General features: G+C 41.4%; 1 protein-coding gene across 1 annotated transcript in view; it reads right to left on the minus strand.

Moving 5' to 3' along the window:
• SPMAP2L (sperm microtubule associated protein 2 like) overlaps window positions 1-18,919 on the minus strand; it is a 368,678-nt gene that overhangs the window by 99,680 nt on the left and 250,079 nt on the right. The window contains exon 10 of the mRNA XM_069626161.1: window positions 6,364-6,492. Coding sequence (XP_069482262.1) covers window positions 6,364-6,492 — 129 coding nt within the window. The remainder of the gene's footprint in view (window positions 1-6,363; window positions 6,493-18,919) is intronic.

Genomic DNA, 18,919 nt, shown 5'->3' on the forward strand with positions numbered 1-18,919 from the left:
TTTGCTTTACGTGATTGGACCATTGTATGTTAGCAATATCTACTTATATGAACCGTTGAATTGCTGATGACGGGGACATTAAGTTTTGTTACATGGAATATTAAGGGGATGAACTGTCCTAAGAAGGGGAAACATATAATGATAAAGTTGAAGAGAGAAAAGGCAGATATAATCTTTTTGCAGGAAACTCATTTGACTGAACAGACTGGAAACATTTCGTACACCGTCCTTTCATCGTGGGATGAAACAACGATGGGTTTTTCTCTTGATATTTCAACGCGAAAACTCATCATTGTTTGTAGGGGTGTTAAAATAAATATACAGATGGGGTGTCGGTGTTCGGGGATAGTTAAATAGTTAAAGGGGTGGGGGGGCTGGGTGGGAAACCCCCCCCCCAAAAAAAGAAAACTATGAGTTTTTGTGTTGAAATATCAACGGAGAAAACCCATCATTGTTTCATCCCGCGATGAAATGACATGGAAACAAACTTTTATGGGGTTTCAGTATATGAAAGTCCTGTTGAACTGTTATTCAAGCAGATCAAGGGGAGTGGGTATATTAGTTCGAAAATCCTTGGGTATGAAAGTTGAGAATGTTGTTATGGGTGATGAAGGACAGTTTATTTTGGTAGATGTTTTATATGAAGGGAAACTTCTGATGTTGGGATCAGTGTATAGCCCTTGTACTAATGGTGTTAGTTTTTTCAAAACGCTAACAGATTGTCTGAAAACAATGAAGGGTGATAAAATTGTTTTGGGTGGTGACTTCAATTGTGTTTTGGATGCTTCTTTGGACAGGTTGTCAAAGTGTAGGTTCTCGGGTTCAGTGCTGAGTAGTGTTTTTAGTGACTTCCTTGAAACATTTGATTTGGTGGACAGTTGGAGGTTACTGCATCCTGCAGATAAAGGAGTTCTCGTTCTGTTCTCCAGCTCATGACTCTTACTCAAGATTGGATTATTTGTTGGTGACAGATGTGATGGTTGATGATATTGTGAGTATAGATATGGGAGAGAGGTGACTATCGGATCACGCATTAGTAAAATTGAAACTTGAACGGAGAATAGGTCAGTTGGGTATGGATAAGTGGAGATTCAAAACGTTCATTCTAAAGGTTGAGAAAGTTTGTGAAGAAATAAGTGTTTTTATTGATCATTTCTTTATGGATAATATGTATTCCGCGGATAATCTAGTGGTCTGGGATGCTTTCAAAGCTACCATTCGGGGAGTGTTGATTAATTGGACATCCAGAAAAAGAAAAGAGGGGGAAAAACAGATAAGTGATCTTGAATTAAAATTGAAGACTATACAACAAAAATATACACTGTCTGGTAAAAATAGGGATAGGTTAAAAATGGATGAGGCTAGGGGCGAACTGAAAAAAAGGCTTTGGGTGAACAAATTGAGAAAGGCATGTATTGTATGAGGCAGACGTTTTGGGACGAAGGGGATAAGAGTGGTCGTTTATTGGCTAATAAGCTGAAGAGTTTAACTAAAAGGGTGTTTATTCATAAGATTTTAGATGATGCTGGAAATATAAAGGTTAAACGTAGGGATATTTGTGACTGCTTTCAGGCTTTTTAATGCGTCCTTTTTTGCAGTCTGATGAAATGATGCTGAGTGATTTTTTTGCAAAAATAGATATGCCATTCTATCTGTAGAAGGGAGAGAGGCCCTTGATGCTCCAATTAGTGAAAATGAGGTAACTGGGGCTATTTGTGAACTTAAAATGGGTAAGTCTCCTGGTCTAGACGGGTTACCAATTGAGTTTTATAAAACCTTCAGTTCGGCCTTGGTCCCAAGATTGTGTGTACTTTATAATCAATTTCTTTCAGAAGGGAAGTTATGTCCTTCTATGCGGGAGGCGGTTATTACACTAATTCCAAAGGAAGGAAAAGATTCTGCTAAATGCGGTAATTATAGACCTATCTCTCACTTAAATGTAGATATGAACATTTTTACACAGAAGTATATAGGGGAATCGATAGATTATTCACAGGTCGGTTTTATGGAGAATAGGTATGGATATGATAATATTAGAACCTTATTGAATATAATTGGCTTATCGAATACAGAAGTGGATGAAATTTTGATTGTTTATTTTGATGCTGAGAAAGCGTTTGATTGTGTCAATTGGTCTTTTTTAAATTACACGTTAATTAGAATGGGGTTTGGCCCACAATTTCTGAACATGATAGGTGCCTTGCAATATGACATCTCGGCTAGAATCTGGGTAAACGAGGTGATGTCCATGTCCTTTAAATTGTTTAGGGTAACTAGACAAGATTGTCCACTTTCTCCCTTTTTGTTTAATTTAGCACTTGAGCCGTTGTCATATATTAGGCAAGAGAGGGATATTCGTGGATGGAAATTGAAAGATGGTGAGATAAAGGGACTAGCGTACGCTGATGATTTAACAATGGTGTTGTCAAATCCGATTGAAGGTGGGTCACTGCTTCGAAGTATGTTACAGAAGGTGGGATGGTTGTCAGGTTATAAAGTAAATTGGGGAAAGACGGTGGCCTTTCCGTTGAAGATGGACCCGATTAGTAGAAGATTGTTGGATTGGGATTGTCAGTGGGCGGAAGTGTCGGTAAAGTATTTGGGTGTGTATTTGGTTCGGGATATAAGAAGGACAGTGGATTTTAATGTAGACAAATTAAAATAATCTTTATTGAAGGATATATGTAGATGGGATAGATTGACTTTAAATCTGTGGGCTAAAATAAATGCAGTTAAAATGGTGCTACTTCCGAAAGCGTTGTATTACATTCAATCTCTTCCTCTGAAGTTTACTAAAAAGGTGTTGAAACGTATTGATAAGATTTTTATGGATTTTTTATGGGGTGTGAAAACAGCCAAAGATCCCAAGGTTTATTTTGGTGTGTACTGTTAGAAATTGAGGTTTCAGTTACCCAATATTGGAGAATTACTACAAGGGGTTTCTTATAAAGAAAGCTTCCCATTATTTTAGAGATGATGGGTGCCCTGATCCATTTTGGCTTCGGATGGAAAAAGAGAAGCTGAACCCATTTCCTATGGATTGTTTATATTCATATGGAAAGCTTCTGAAACCCAGATTTAAAATGGCGGCATTAGAGGCTACAAAGGCTGCTTTGGTTTCGTTGATTCAGGGATGTGGTCAAGCATAATTTTTTTACAATAATGCTTCCATTTGGTCAAACCCGGGTTTGCAGATTGAGAATCAAATGTTGTACTGGGTTAATAAAGGAATCCTGAAAATTGAGGATGTGTGGAGAGGTGATCGGATGGTGGCTTTTGAAGACTTAGTATGTCAAAATGGATTGGGTAATAACGAGATTAATAGGTGTTTGTGTCCCTGAAGCAATTATTGTCAGAAAGGTATGTAATGATACATGAACTGTTGGGTGATTGTCCACAGGTATGTGTGTTGTATGGTGCTGCTACAATTGTAGTCTCTATGTATACTAAATTGATGCCCATTCAAGAATGTATGCGGGTCTTTTGGGAGACTTTACGTATGAAATGGGTGTGAATGAGTTGGGTCAGGATTTATCGGAAAAGGAATGGGATAGAGCTTGGAGGGTAACGGTGAGAGATAAAATGGATTTGAATTTGAGATATACTAATCAAAGAATCTTGGGACGTATTTATTGGACCCCAGTTAGAATGCAGGAGAGGGGTTCGATGGATTCAGATTTATGTTGAGGATGTACTCGTTCGAGGGGAACTTATTTACATATGATGTGGGAATTTGAACGAGTGCTTACCTTTTGGAAGGATGTTTTTGATCAGGTACATTTGGTGTTGGGAAGTCCATTTCCTCAAACATTTCTGTCTGCGATTTTCCTCTTGAATGAAAGTAGGGGTTTGGAGATTTGTGGTGGTGCTGATTGGATTAATAGGGCACTAATGATGGCAGTAAAAGATATTATGAAAGTATGGAAGTCACGAAAAAAGCCACATGTTGAGGGTTAGTTGGTGGATTTGCGCTTGTTGTCAAGATATGAAAGGTCTCGTGCTTATCAGTTACATCGGGAGACTGAATACTGTGAGAGTTGGGATTCCTTTAATGATTTATTTGGGTAAGATGTAGATTAATTTAGATTGGCAATTATGGGGTTGGGGTGGAAGTTGATGTAGTGTTTTTGTGTGTATGTGGATGTAGTCTGTTGAGTTTAGTATCGAAATTAGAACAGGGGGTGGGGTTTTTGGAAAAGGTTGATTTCTAATGGGATTATTGATATTTGTATATTTGAGATTTTGCTAGAAAGTTGTCCATGTTTTGTGATTCTCACCATTGTATTTATTGATGTGTTTGATTTAAAATTAAATAAAGATGATAAAAAAAAAATTCAAAAAATACAAGTGTGCCAGGCAGAAGTCCACATTGAGGCTATTATACAAGCCTTCCTCTTCTTTTCGTTAGGTATTTTTCCACAGTGGTAGGGCCAGTTAAAAGTATTTAGGATTCGGACAGAGGACTTTTTGTTTGGACTTGACTTGACGTGCACCCTTAATTTTACTTTTAGTAATTAGGGAACTTCCCTCATAGCTATGAGGAAAGTTAAGAGTTTTCTTTTAATTTAAATAAAACCCTTGTTGAACATATCACTAAGTTGTCCGACGACTCCTGGTTCACCACAATACCCAGACTCCCCAGGCAACGGACCTGCTACTAGACCCACCTCTGAGGAGGCTGGAGTTCAGCGATGGCATGCAGGCCACGCCAGTAATCACTGTACTGGTTGCCAAAGGAACTAAACCCCCCCCCCCCCGCATATAAACCATGCACACCAGCGTGCAAGCACTGCCATTGGTGCCCTAAATTGACCACGGACACACTAGAAAGGGCCTGTTAGCTGCCCGCTTGGTAGGGATCCCAGAGGCTTAATAGGATAAGAGAAACCCTTTCTTTAGAAATACCCTTAAAATCAAACTGTCTAATCATTTAAATAAAACATTTACAGAACACAGAGCTAATGTGAAATGTACGTATCTGCTGAAAGAGCAACAAAGAAAGAGGATCATTCCCACCCTTTTGATTTACAGTCATGTGACATGAATTCCTCTGCGAATTTGGTCTTGATAATATGTCTTGCATTTTATACATGCCTGACCCGATACAATTTAGTGATGGTATGATTGGTTTCTTTTCTCGAGGTTTGGAACCCAAGTCTTCTTGAGTGGATGGCATGATAAGTCTGCTGGTCCTGGTTGCAAGTTAAACTGTTGTCTGCTTTGATCTGATATGTTCCATTGGGCTTTGGCATCAATGATTCCTTCTGGAAGTAGATCGTTGGAGTGGCAGGTAGCGCCTGGGTTTTGGTTGATGCAAAGAAACAGGAGTCAGGACAAGGCATGAGGTTATAGCCAGCTCTGCCAAGGGCCTGGGTTATGATTGTTTATTGGTTGCAATGTACGGTGTGAATTCAAAGAAAACCTACTGAGGCGACAAGATGTCTCTGGGAAATGTACTTTATTGTTGAATTGTGCTTTGCTGATGAAAATGTACAATAAAGGAGATATAGCACAATTCGAGCTTCTGGGTCTTGCCATAGAATCTATCTTTGTGTTGACATCTTTTGTGTTTTAGTACTTAATCCAAGCAATGGGTCAGATCTTCAACTTTTGAGGCGTACTGGGGTTGGAATGAGCCAATGACCATAAATGGCCACATTTCTATCCCACACACCCATTCATATAAACAATGTCTGGCCACCATCTCAGCATTCAATTTACATGGGGTTCCTAATAAAACTACCAGGCCATAGCAAGACATATCCCACTAGAATCACAAAGAGTTTGCCGCAAATATCTATATCAAAATTTCATTGATTGCAGGGAGATTTAAGGGGTGTCTTAATCATACTTAAACCTCCCTGAATGCCTTTAAATCTGGGAACGTGTTATGGAGAAGGTTTCTCGTAGGTAATTAGTTGCATGACATTTGAGTGTCATTTGAGTAACAGACCGGGTAGAAGTTTGATGTAAATGAAACATGGTAGAAACTGTGACCCTTCAGTCATTTAATGCCACTTGAATGACAAAGAATAAAACTGCGTAATGAATGTGTGGTATACTTTGAAAAATACCTGGGTATGTCTACATGTGAATTGTGTATATACACAATCTCAGAAACGTCTTGGAAATGTTTCCTGTAACATAAATCGACATTAATTCTAAGAATATGATAATTGGCAAGCCTGTCCTACATAACTAAAATTATTTTCTATTATTATAATTTGTAGAAAAAGAATGAATTGAAAAAATACAATATTTCTAAATGTGGTATGAAACAAGAACTAACCATTTTGACATGACAAGATTTTTAAATATGATATATAATATCACTTAATCTTAATATAGGTCATGGTACTTTACCGGTCGAATCAGCGCCTCTGGTCTTTCTGGGGGGAAGCATGGAGAGGCCATCTTGAGTTTGGGATTTGATAGGCAATGTTCTATTCGGGGTGATATGGGTGCCATTGATGATTTACTACGCACTGGAATCTTAAAGGAGTAACAGACAATTACAGGCACATATTAGAATACAGAGGAAAGGAACGAAGACAAAAACACAATTATTGTATTACAAACATTGAGTCTAGACCTAAAAGCGATGCACATTTTTATTGATTTATTGTTATTGATATTTTATTTGTATCACGCTCGCACACAAGTGTTTCCGAGTGCGAATTATTATTTTGAACTATCTGTGATGGTTATGTGCCATTTTTGAGCCAAAAATACTGCATTTGAGTGTAGATGGGAGAGATGGTTTATGAGGAGGCACGCATTCAACATGCAGGCGTGCATTGGCCGTGTGCCCACCCACTTCATATCCATAGCACTGTTAACACTGATGTGTATTTACACCCATGACCTGCCTAGCCCAACCCAAACCACGCTAATGGGGGACACCTTTAATTTATTTGTTTTCTGAGCCATCTCGGTAGGTGCACCATGCGCTGACCAACCTTTTTTCTCTGTGATCTGCTTGCTGTTGCCACTCATATGTACACGTGACATTGGAAAATGGGGACCATGCGGATCATGTATTATAGACCTGTTACTATGGTCCTTTCCATAATAAGAACAATTCCACAGTACCGTACCTGATTTAGCATGCCAACAATTAGGATGACCAAAGAGTAGAGTTACAATTGTGTTCATAAGGCCTACCTCGTTGGCATGCAATTCGCAAAGTGAGAGGTCATTTTAGCAGACACAGTTAAAAAGATAATTAAATGTTTTTATAAAACAATTCAAACATATAGGGAATGCTCTAGATCGTTCACGTTTTACTATCAATTACCCGCTGTTAGATGGCTGATGTGTTGACGTTTAGCTGTCGTCAAACTCGGGAGTCCCATTGTTCATCTCTGTTGCCAAATAGTGCTCCTGTAAAAATGTGGAGGTTGCTGTTCTGTGTGTGTTGTTTGTGAGAGCGGTCTGTGATGGTTTGGTTTAAACATCCATCATTTATGAGCCGTTTTCCTACTATGTGTTACAGTTGTATACCGGCATATCCATCCAAGACCCTATTTGACCCTAGACGATTGTCTGGTACCCAATACTGAGGCAGTGGAAGGTTAAGTAATGGAGAATTGAATAGTGTATCTTTAGCACATCAGCAGTGACTTAGGCAAATTACCTCATCAAGTTATCCTCAGCTTCAATAAGCTTAGCCTATCTGTGGGCTGAGAAGACCTCTATTTTATAGTGCACAATTATGTCTCATACTCGACCATTCCTTTTAAATTATATTATTGAAAATATGAATCTACTAAGCATCAACATCAATATTATTATCAAATATAGAAAGGTCAAAATCAGAATTAGGATTGCAGAGAGTAGTAAGCTATAAAAAATCTTCTCTTCCCACTTGCTTGAGCCAGACATTGAAAATTAGGATTTAAACACTGATTGAATTCTCACTGCTGCATAATAATTCCTCTCTGACCTTGCATGTTGTCTTCTGCATGTGAGGCCCTCTCTGGCTTTAAAGCAGTTCCCTTGTTATAGGGTGCTTTAAAAAAGAAATTCTTTCAGCTGACATGTAGCTTTATAACATGCACTCTTTCTAAAAGCCCCAATCATTTTCCACAGATGCATAACTGCCAACCTGCAGTCTGACGATGGTCTATAGAGTGGCCTCAGAGAACAGTAACTCGCAAACACAGATTTGACTTCTTTTCCACTGTTCTTGGGCTTTTCTGATCCCTGTGCTTTTCAAACTGAATCCCAATGCTTTAGCGGAATCAGGTGTCACTCTTCCTCCCTGCACTGCCCTCAATCACACCAGATGTACCAGGGTCTTGTGCAGAGAGATGGGATTTTACAACTTCGAGACAAGGCATGGCTTATTCATTTTACTCCATGGATTATGTTTGAAACAGTCATTCGATTAGTCTAAACCATCAGCCTTAGTTGATATTTTCAGATTTCTGTTGGATATCAACAGAATAGTGTAGCCCTACTGAAATTAATGAGTGAAGCATTTGGGAGCCATCTAAATATTGGTCTCCCTAGACCCCAATGAGTTTGTGACTCCTGGATAGGATTGTGGCAATTTTCTCAATTGGTAACCTGATACAGGAAGTTAATATTCTGTTCGGTTTATCTAAATTAAAAAATATGAATGGTAATGAGCAGATGAAGCCTTGACTTATGGAGTGATTGTCTAATCCTGCTGATTTACAGATGTGACATTTCCATAAATAATTGAATTCATCTTGTGTTTAAAATGCCTTATCTTTTACTGAGCGACAAATATGAAATGGATATGTGATTCAGAAATGTGATTTGGTACTTCCACGTACCTTGGGTAACCTCTATTGCATGAATATACAGATTGTGAACTCATTAATCTGAGACAGCGTTTGTCCTTAATAACTTATTGACGTTGTCTCAACATCCTGGGAAGGTCATTAGCCCTTTGGAAACCTGAACAGAGTGTGAACTCCTTTTGGGAGACAACGGACGAATGACATTTTTCCTGTGACAGTGGGTATTGTTAATCATTAATTAACTTGGTACTTATATCCTGTGAATGACTCCAATATCCTTAATATGGTACCACAGAGGCAACCGATTGCCACCAATTCCTCAGTCAGGCATCTGCCATTAGAATAGGTGATCTACAGCAGCAAAATAAATGCCTATCCAATATACCTCTTTCCTCTTCTTTTGATTAACTTTTTCTTTAATATTCCTCTATAGAAAATCCACTGCAAGATTAATGAAAACAGGTATACAGGCTGCGTAATATATGGGACAAGACCCACGATAATTTCTCTAAATAGTAGATTATCACTTATTGCTCTTTACTTTACGCCGTACCCCACGGCAGAACTCAGTGACGTCACACACATCTTTATGTGACTGCGCCAGATATATTAGCTCTACTTCCACTTCTTACCTCTCATACAAACGTGGCAGTATGACACAACTACTTTGTTTACATGCATGACATCATTCACGTTTTAACGTGATGATGTCACACTAATGACGCATATATCTACCGCCATCTTGAGAGCCGGGATTACAGTGCTCAGCTGGATCGGCTCCATTTACTCCGGCTTTCTCGGCTAGAAACCAATAAGTATTCTTACTCATTTCCATCACACAATGTGATGTAGCATCAGGGGATATGGCACCCTTACATTGACAGCAATTTTAATATACACTGAAATCCATTGGTGTTCGGTTGCTCCTTTACAAACTATTCTACAGTAACTAACATATGGTGCCATTTTTATGATGCTGCAGATAAGACGGTGGGCCTATTATTCCCTTGAAATCCAACAACTACCTACTTTCGATCGCAGGACTGCATACTATTTGCCATCTGGGACATTAAGCAGTAAGTCCCTACCTTTTCTTACTACACGCTGTATATATTAGTAGGCAGCACACATTATTTACACAGTGTTCTTTACACAGTATTGTGCTCTTTATTCCCAAGGAAATTCTGAAGACCCTCTTTAATCCATTACAGTTGGAGCCATACTGTTGAGCATTTGTCGACCACCCTCGTACACTACAATAAATTACGAGAATACGGTATGCTTATCCATACCTGTTTTAGAATGTTGTTTATTTATTCACTTAGGCTACAACTGATGTATGAAACCGCTTATTAGGTTAGGCCTCTGGGCACTAGTTGTAATACTTTGGTTATACATGAATTATGGATCTAGCGATGGTATAAGGTTAATAGATGATGAATCTATGGTATTAACTAGCACTGAGGAGTTATAAGGATGAATTATATCTTCCATCATGTTGACACAATGAACATTTTCTTCTTTGCCATTAAGATTTGTTTAAAATCGAATTCTGACACATTTGTTTAAATTTATTTTGCATTTATAGAATACTTTGATCATTGAATGAACTATTACAGCCCCTGATGAAGAGAAATGATCTCGAAACGCATTGGGCATATTCATATGAAAAATAAATAATCTTTGAGAACAAATCTATTCTGAAGTTATACCTAAATCATTGGGTTGGAAGGCCTCTTTTCTTAAATAACATGTACTTGCATACAATATGATCTGATTACTATGTTTACACTGAATTCCCCTTAGGGAATATAAATCTATTGAGCCTTTTCTGGCCATTAATAGTGTGCAGGGGACGGGAGTTCCCAGATTGCAATTATTAGACACCATTTATTGCTTTGGATTTCATTACAAAAATGTATGGTTTTATGTAGGCATTTTGGAATATCCTTTGTGCCACGTGAGTTAAAAACAAATTCTTTAAAAGCCTTGCTTAATTGTACTTCTTTGTGATTATTATGATTTTTGACTAATAGTTTATCATTTAAAACTTTAAACGTGTTTGCTATATTTTGCTATGTGTATGTTTCTCTTTCTAAAATATTTATAAAGGCAGAATAAATATATTTTTCTATACAACATCAATATTATACTGGACTGTATTGAAGTATCAATACCTACCTGTTATCATGGCAAAATCATTTAAACCTTTATAAAGGTATAAAAGTTAAAATCATTGAAGAATTGTTGACTGATCAGTATCAACTATTTTTTGACAGGCGCACTTTAGTGTGTTATTTTCTCCAGTGCCATAAAGCCATAATTATTGTGTTATTAGTAACAAATAAACCACACATTTTCGTGGCTCTTTCAGACCACACTCAATGATGAATATCGCCAATGAGAAACTGGCTTAAGTACTGGAAAATCCCTAGTTTGCCACAACCCTGAACAAATTTAGCAAGAACAATGGGGCTCCGTGCCTGGACGCTCAATGCTAAAACCTAAGGAGATTGTCTAATATCGATCTATGTGATCACTGCGACACGCGCAACTGCGACGCCGAAAATGCCGACGGCAGTTACGGCGTGGCGCAGTGATCATATGGATCACTGTGCCTGCTTCCCCTGGCCTGCATTACCCATTCCAAACCCCCCAGATTTATTGGCGGGAGGTACAAGATATGGATGCCCAGTCTCTCGATTCTCTTCAGCCTTGCTATCTAACTCTTGGCCCTATGATGAAATCCCATGCTGGAGACTGGCCATTGGGACTTGGGTAAACCTTGGGGCTGGGCTCCACAATCTGCTCCCTAAGGAGGTACACAGAGCATCCCTCAGCCTTCCCAGTACATTACCAGCCTTAGGATGAAGCCTGATGTATGGACCCATCCTGCCCCAGAGTCAGCCAACCGAAGAATCTGCCAGACCTATCAAGACCCCAATTACTGAGGTTATCAGCCACTTAGGAGAAAAGGGAGGGGAGTGGTAAAAGTACCAATGCCTAGTTGGTACACAAGAAAAGGAAAAGAGACATGTTTAGGTAACTTTGCTCAGGAAATCTTACTGATCTAGCAGTCATGTGTGAATTTGAGTTAATTACCCTACTAATCCATCCCCAGCCTACCAAACCAGGAGGTGCAATCAGAGCCCACGCTGTGATGCATGGGGGCTGGTTTGACGAGGAGTATAGGGCGGCTAAAGACAACTTGATTGGCTGCACAAAGAATGTTGAGGGTGCAAATCACATGTCTTTGCGTGTTTCCAGAGACCACTACAACAAAAAATTTGCCAACAAAAAGTTAGCTTATTTCAAAGGGAAATGAGAGAGGCCCCTGGAAAATGCCAGGGTAGTGCCGAGTTCTGGAAGCTGGTGATGTCACAGACAGAGCCGTGTGGTACAACAATACAAAGTAAAGACACCTAGCTCGAACATTTTAACAAGAAGACACGGCCACTTGCGAGTTGGGAACTCCCCTTAGACATCCAAAAGGAGTATCTTAGATATGATAGGGCACGTGTATTCATTATACAAGAAATAGAAGATGCAATGAGCTCTCAGAAAGGGGGAATGCTGCAGGCTCAGACAAGATGCCAATTGACATTTTTAAGACAGAACCAGACATCTGAGCTCCTATATTCCTCTGCCTGTTCAATGCTGTGGTGTTTGTAAATCACGTACCCGCATCTTGGACCAAGGCTGAGATCCTGCCCCTGTACGAATATGTTGACCGCAGTGACCCGGAGAATTAATGGCCTATATCTCTGTTAGATGGCTGGCGTGGCTCACCTCCTTCCTTTCAGACTGACCCTCCCAAGTTAATTTGGGCCCTTTCCTTCACCTCACTCTCTACCTGTGGCATCCCTCAGGGCTCTATCCTATCACCTGGCCCACCTCATCTCCTCCTCCTCTCCTCACTTGCAGTGTTATGCAGATGACGCTCAGCTTTCCTTTAAGCTTCCATCCTCTACCTACTCCCCTTTCTCTCTCATACCTGACTGCCTATGCTATTCAGGTGTAGTGCTCTGCTAACAATCTCTGCCTTAATGCCAGTAAGATAGAAATCTTTCTCATTGGGACACCTGCTCCCTGCTTCCCCCACTCTCTGGCCTCCCTCCCTCGGTTCCCTCCCCTTACCCTCCTGTGAGGCTAAACACCCTGGGGTCATATTTGAATCCTATCTCTCCTTTTCTCCATCTTGGACCTTGCTAAGAAGGACAACTTTCAGCTCCACCTTCTCAGAGGCATTCTCCCTTTCCTCACCTTCCTCCAGAAGCTCAATGTCTCCAGAGTCCTGGTTCTCTCTAGGCTGGACTACTGGAACATCCTCTTCCTTAACCTATCTCTTTCTTCCATTTGCCCTTTTCAACTAATCCAGAATAGGGATGCAAGACTTATCCTTGGCCTCAAGCCCAGGGAAAGCATCTCTCCAGCCCTAAAATCTCTTCATTGGCTCTCAGTGACTGCAAGGATCTAATTCAAGACTCTCTGCATCATCCACAAGGGGCCTGGGATCTCTCTACATTCAGCTTTCCTTCCCTAAATACCTTCATGCTAGAGTCCTTTGGTCCTCTAGCTCCAACTCTCTGCAGGTCAGACCCTTCTCCAAGCACAGAGTGGGAAGTAGATCCCTTTCCTCGGCAGGAGCCTCCCTCTGGGATGGCCTTCCTGCCTCCAGACTAGAGCCAAATCTTCATAAATTCTGGAAACTCCTCAAGACTTTCCTTTTCTCCTCCTCTTTCCCTCACCCCCTCCCGTGCTAATGACCCTCTGCCGCTGCGACTGGTGCCTGGTCCCTTACGGGTCTTACAGGGGCCAGGCCCTCTTTGACCAGTCTCCCCTCAGCATCCCTACCAGCACTTGCCCCCGTACTAGTCTGTTTCTGGTCCCCCATCCTCACACTTCTCCCTCTCCTGCTTCCCCTTCAAGGCTCCTCTCAGCACTTGTTCAGCCCCCTGGGGCCCTCACTCCTGCACTATCTCCCCTTCCGTGTTTTCCCGCACCATCCCTGCCTTCTCCCTCCCCACCTTGCACTTTTTTGTCTCTGCACTTGCACGGAAAGAATGTCACAAGGCCTAGTACGACAGTAACTGTTGTTTTCCCTATGTCTCCCGGCCCCCCCTTTTGCTTTGTGGCGCCTGGAAACACTTGTGTATAGGCGCCATACAAATGTACAATAAATACATAAATAGATGCTTCCGGGAAGATCCTTGCAAAGATGGTGTTGAGGCACCTGCAAGCGTGGGCAGAGGATAACAGCATAGTCAGCTACTTTGCAGGCAGGCTTCCAAAAATCAAGCAGTACTCTCGACAGCGGTGTTGCTAGGTCTGGAAAAGATCAGGGGCTAAGCTAATGTCGGGGCTAGCGGGACTCAGGGATAGCTAGAATTTTGGTTGTAGCACCAAACTTCTATCCGGGGCTACAACAAAAAGACCCAGGGCTATACACCCCTCAGCAGCCCCCAGCAACGCCTCTGACTATCGGCCATTGCTTTAGGCTCACATTAATCATACAAAGTGCATAACAGTGAGGAAAGCATGTCTTTATACTGCCTTCATTAATTGGAAGGCGGCTTTCGACGGGGTTCCCAGGAAGGTTCTTTGGAGTGCACTTAAAGACAAAGGTATTCCCAACCAGCTACTCAAAATCATTCAAAGCCTATAGGCAGATAATGTGGCAGTTATACGCCGGAGCCTGTCAGACGGAACAACAGAGCCCTTTAAGGTGCAGAGTTAGGCAAGGTTGCATGCTAGCCCTTACCCCTCTCGTGTATGCTTATTAACAGCATGATCGATGTTCTCAGTCAGTCAAACACAGACACTCCCAGTTTAGACCAAGAGAGGATCCAATTACATTTATTTGCTGATCTTGCGATTTTACTGGCAACAACACTTTGCGGTCTAAAAAATCTACTGTCGACAGCGAGCAATGCAATATTTTGGGGTTGAACATTAACACAAGCAAGACCAAAGCCAGTGTCCTCATACGATTACTTGGGCGTTAGATTTAAGGGAAATGTGATTGGGGCGAGCAATTGCTTAAAGCAAATTTTACTTTGGAAAGATTAAGTGAAGCTATCCTTACGCTTTCACATAGGTATGAAAATAGAGCCTTAAAGCCGGCCATAGAAATCTATAACATGCAGCCGAAAGCGGCAGACGACTACTGTGCAGAGATCTGAGGACATGTGTCAACAAGGGACCTATGCACTACTGAGAATACGTTTCTAAAAAAGCTCCTGCACCTCCCTATGAGTAGTCCCAATGTACCAGTCCACCTAGACACAAATGTACCAGTCCACCTAGACTCAAATGTCCATTTTACTGAAACCTGCCCTATACTGAATACGACTGTGCTCAACCACCGAGTTCCATAGATTCGGAGCAGCACCGCAGGATGGTGGCTCCTACCTACGCTAGTTCAAACAGGTAAAATACATACTCACATCGACTTGTCTACCCCAGCTTTGGCACAACCCTAATGATATTAATGGTAAAACAAAGGCAACAGTCAAGGACATATTTGCACTGCTATCGCAATCCGCAACTTTGACAGGACTATCGACAGGATAGTTTTATTTGTGGTGTAAAACTGAGCTTAGATATGAGGAGTATCTGGACTATGTCACCCCCTCTTTAGCTTGGTCCCTATATATGAGGTTTCGAATGGGCACACCTCCCATAGGTCATTTCACCAAGTTTTGGGGGCCCCTAGAGGAACAGGCTTTGCCCCTTGTGTTGTTTGAGCGAGGAAACTATGGAAAATGTTCTATTCTTCTGTAGTGCCTTTTCTCGACCTCTGGGTCAGATGTTTGAATTCTATGCTTAAATCAAATAACATCTTCAAGCCATGTGATGCTTTGACCCTATGTAGAGGTTCAGATGAAATTAACACAGTATGAACTGTGGCCCATTTCATCCACATCACATGGCGGTGAAGGTGGAAACGTACACAATTACAGCAGATTCCATCAGCAGATATTGTCTAGGCTACAGTGTTATTATGTAATAAATATTTTGTCTCTGGGAGCCTTTGGGCTCAATGTTATAGTAGGAATGTGACCCTGGGCCTTCAGTAGCCTGGTACACTTAAAGTAACTGTCTTAGGAACATTAACTTTCGCTTTCTTGTTGAAGCTTTATTACGTTCAATTCTGGAATTAATTATGATGGTTTTGCAGTCTCTCTTATAAAGCTATAATCTCATCAGAGGGTTTCTACAAAAGCGTTCATTTTACAATGTAACTAATGAATTAGATGTCTTATTTTTTAAATTATTTTATACATTGTTTTTTATACATTCATGCACAACCTGATGCACAACCCAATCAAAGTGTTGAATAAAGGTTGTGTGATGACCTCTTAAACTGGTTGCGAAAGTCAATCCAATCCACCTGGGGTTCTGCTAGCGTCTAGGTAGGCCGATACATTTGGTGCTTAAGAGTGTACGTAGAAGTAAAGAGCTTATTTGATAGGAATGTTGATACAGCGATTAAATATCTTGAAGCAAGGGCGAGGAAATGGTTGAAAATGCTACTGTCTCTTGCAGGCAGAGGACCCATTATTAAGATGACTGTACTAGTTAGAATTATTTGCTTGTTTCTGGCCATACCACTTGCTCTACATTTGTCGTTCTTCTCTAAGCTACGAGCAGTGCTTGCTGCAGCTGGTCTTGTGATAGAAGGAGGCAAAAATAAGCTGGAGAATTCTTACTAGGCTGCGTGTATTTATAGCGTGAACTTGTAGTACAAGACCGTAACAGATATTATTTGGTAGAAAAACCTCATTTTGCACATCATTGGTTCTGGGAGGATCATAGTTGGCCGCACCGGGAAATTAAGACGTTAGGGTTGGGCCCTTCATTCAATGAACTCTCCAATCATAGAAAGTGTCCCCATGCCGGTCTGGACCCGGCTGAGTGCACAAGCTAGGCATAGACTTTGAAATATTGGGGGGGGGGGCTAAGGTCCTGTTTTCTCCTAACCTGCACATGTGGCAGAAACCTGGATATGTTTCGCCTTCGACTGAATGTACAAAAGAAGTGGCAGAGCATTGGAATTGTGTGTTTGGGATGCTTGACTGCTAAACATGGGTTCCTTTCCGTGATGACCCTATTGGGACAAGTCGGTGTGATGAGGACAAATAATTTTTCTGTTATTTTCTTGCTTGTACCAATGTTAAAGTCGGAAGGAAAGGGGGTGTACAACAAACAAATTATTTCTTACTTAACAGGCTGGAGATGCTGAACCAAAAGGAAAGTGTTTCAACAAAGGATGCCCTGTCTCTCAATTGTCAGGATACTGTGATGACAACAACACTTAGTACGGTAGGAGTGTTTCTTGCCTTATCCCAAATTCTCTCCTTAGAGTTGATCTGGTCCCCTTCGCACAATTTCCACAAACCAATTTTCAGTTACTCTTAACCCGAGTCCTAGGGTGAGGGTAGGGTGAGAACCTCCAAATGGCCCAGGAGAAGAAATAACCAACAGGAAGGAGTTAATTCTGAGATAAACTGTGTCAAGAGGGAAGAGTGAATCAAAGGAAGTGAAAGGGTCTAACATAAGAGGACGTGATGTAATTAGTCCAAGATGGTCACGACCAGGAAGATAACCATCAATGCAATCGAACGTCACAGGGGTTTTAAAGTCTTTAATCCTTGGCATTTGCAGGTGATCCAGAAGCTGATGCACCTATCAGGAATCTGTAGCCATAATTCCCAGAGGGTGTCTGATATAACCTGATGCAGGGTCATGGACTAGGAGGGGGGACCGTGCCACTCCAACCCTCAACTGCCTCTGGATAGCTAGTTGCTCTGGCCAATATTGCTCTCCATGCCCTAGGATGGGGTCAGAACTTCGCAATCAGGTCTTTCCCCAAAGTAAATTCATTCATGAAGTAAAACTCTTTATTTAAATTTAACTATGTGAACTAATCTGTGCTTTCTGCTTGGTTGACACACACAAAACACCACATTCGCCTTTTTTGTGGGTTCTGTGACAAATTAAGGGAATTTGTCCCTTCTCCCCAAGGGGGAGCCCCCTCGCTGTGAGGCTAGGGAGGTGAGCCTGCTCTGCAGTACCCTGCCTAGGGGTAGAGGCAAGTGGGACCTCACCAGGAGAGACTCCCCCCTAGGGGACAAGGACTCCCGTTCCCATGAGGAACTCCCTAATGCTGGACATACTATGGCATACATGGGATGTTTTAAAATACCAGGAAGTATCAAGACTGGGACTAAGCAACTCATAATAGAAGGCATTATCTTATGAAAAAAGAACATGTTTCTTTAAATCAGAATGTCCCATCCACTGGGACGAATACATTAAAGAGCGTGCATCCAGAGAGAGAGGAATGCATACGCAAGCTTGTGAAGGCCGCAAGCCGTATAACACTTGGAGAAGATGGAAACCGGGAAGCCCACGAGTTTCAAACTCGCTTGATGTTGCAGAGCGGAAAGCCAGAGCTATAGCAGACCCTAAGCAAAAGCAACCGACAGGCCAAGAGACCAGGAGAGGGTGGTGGTGAGACCACGAATGAGAAGCTGTAGTGGACCGCGGGTCCAGAGTCCATTGTCGATACCACCGGCATTAGAGAGTCATAGGTTGTCCGGTCAAACAGCAAAGCACCGGAACACAGTGAGGGACTGACACAGCGTGAGAGAGACACCAGACAGGAGAAGGCACCAGTGGTCAAGGACCAGAGAGGAGGTCCCCGAGGAAGCGGGCTCCCAGAGATGTTCTCCTTGAAGACCTAAGGTAACGGGGAGAACGAGAAGCACAGGATGCCCCAAGGGAAACATCATACCGCACAAACAACTTGTCACAGCAGAAGATGTGAAAGAGAGTTAACTAAAAAGCCAATGAACTCTAAATGTTGTGAAAGAAGAGAAAGGATTATTGAAAAGGTGAATAACGAGATAATAATACACTGGGAAAAGGGGAAACCAAGTCAGTATTCTATGCAAGAAGAATATAATACCAAATAGAAAGAAAGATATGAGACAGAGTTAACAAAGAAGGCAATGAACTCAGTGTTGTGTGAGAAGACACAGGATTGTTAAAAAGCTAAATGATGAGATAATACCCTGGGAAAAGGGGAAACCAAGTCGATATTCTATACACGAAAAACACAATACTAAAGAGAAATCAAGATA

Source organism: Ambystoma mexicanum, chromosome 6p (assembly GCF_040938575.1).
Source record: "Ambystoma mexicanum isolate Mex_15411 chromosome 6p, UKY_AmexF1_1, whole genome shotgun sequence".
Classification (NCBI taxonomy): domain Eukaryota; kingdom Metazoa; phylum Chordata; class Amphibia; order Caudata; family Ambystomatidae; genus Ambystoma; species Ambystoma mexicanum.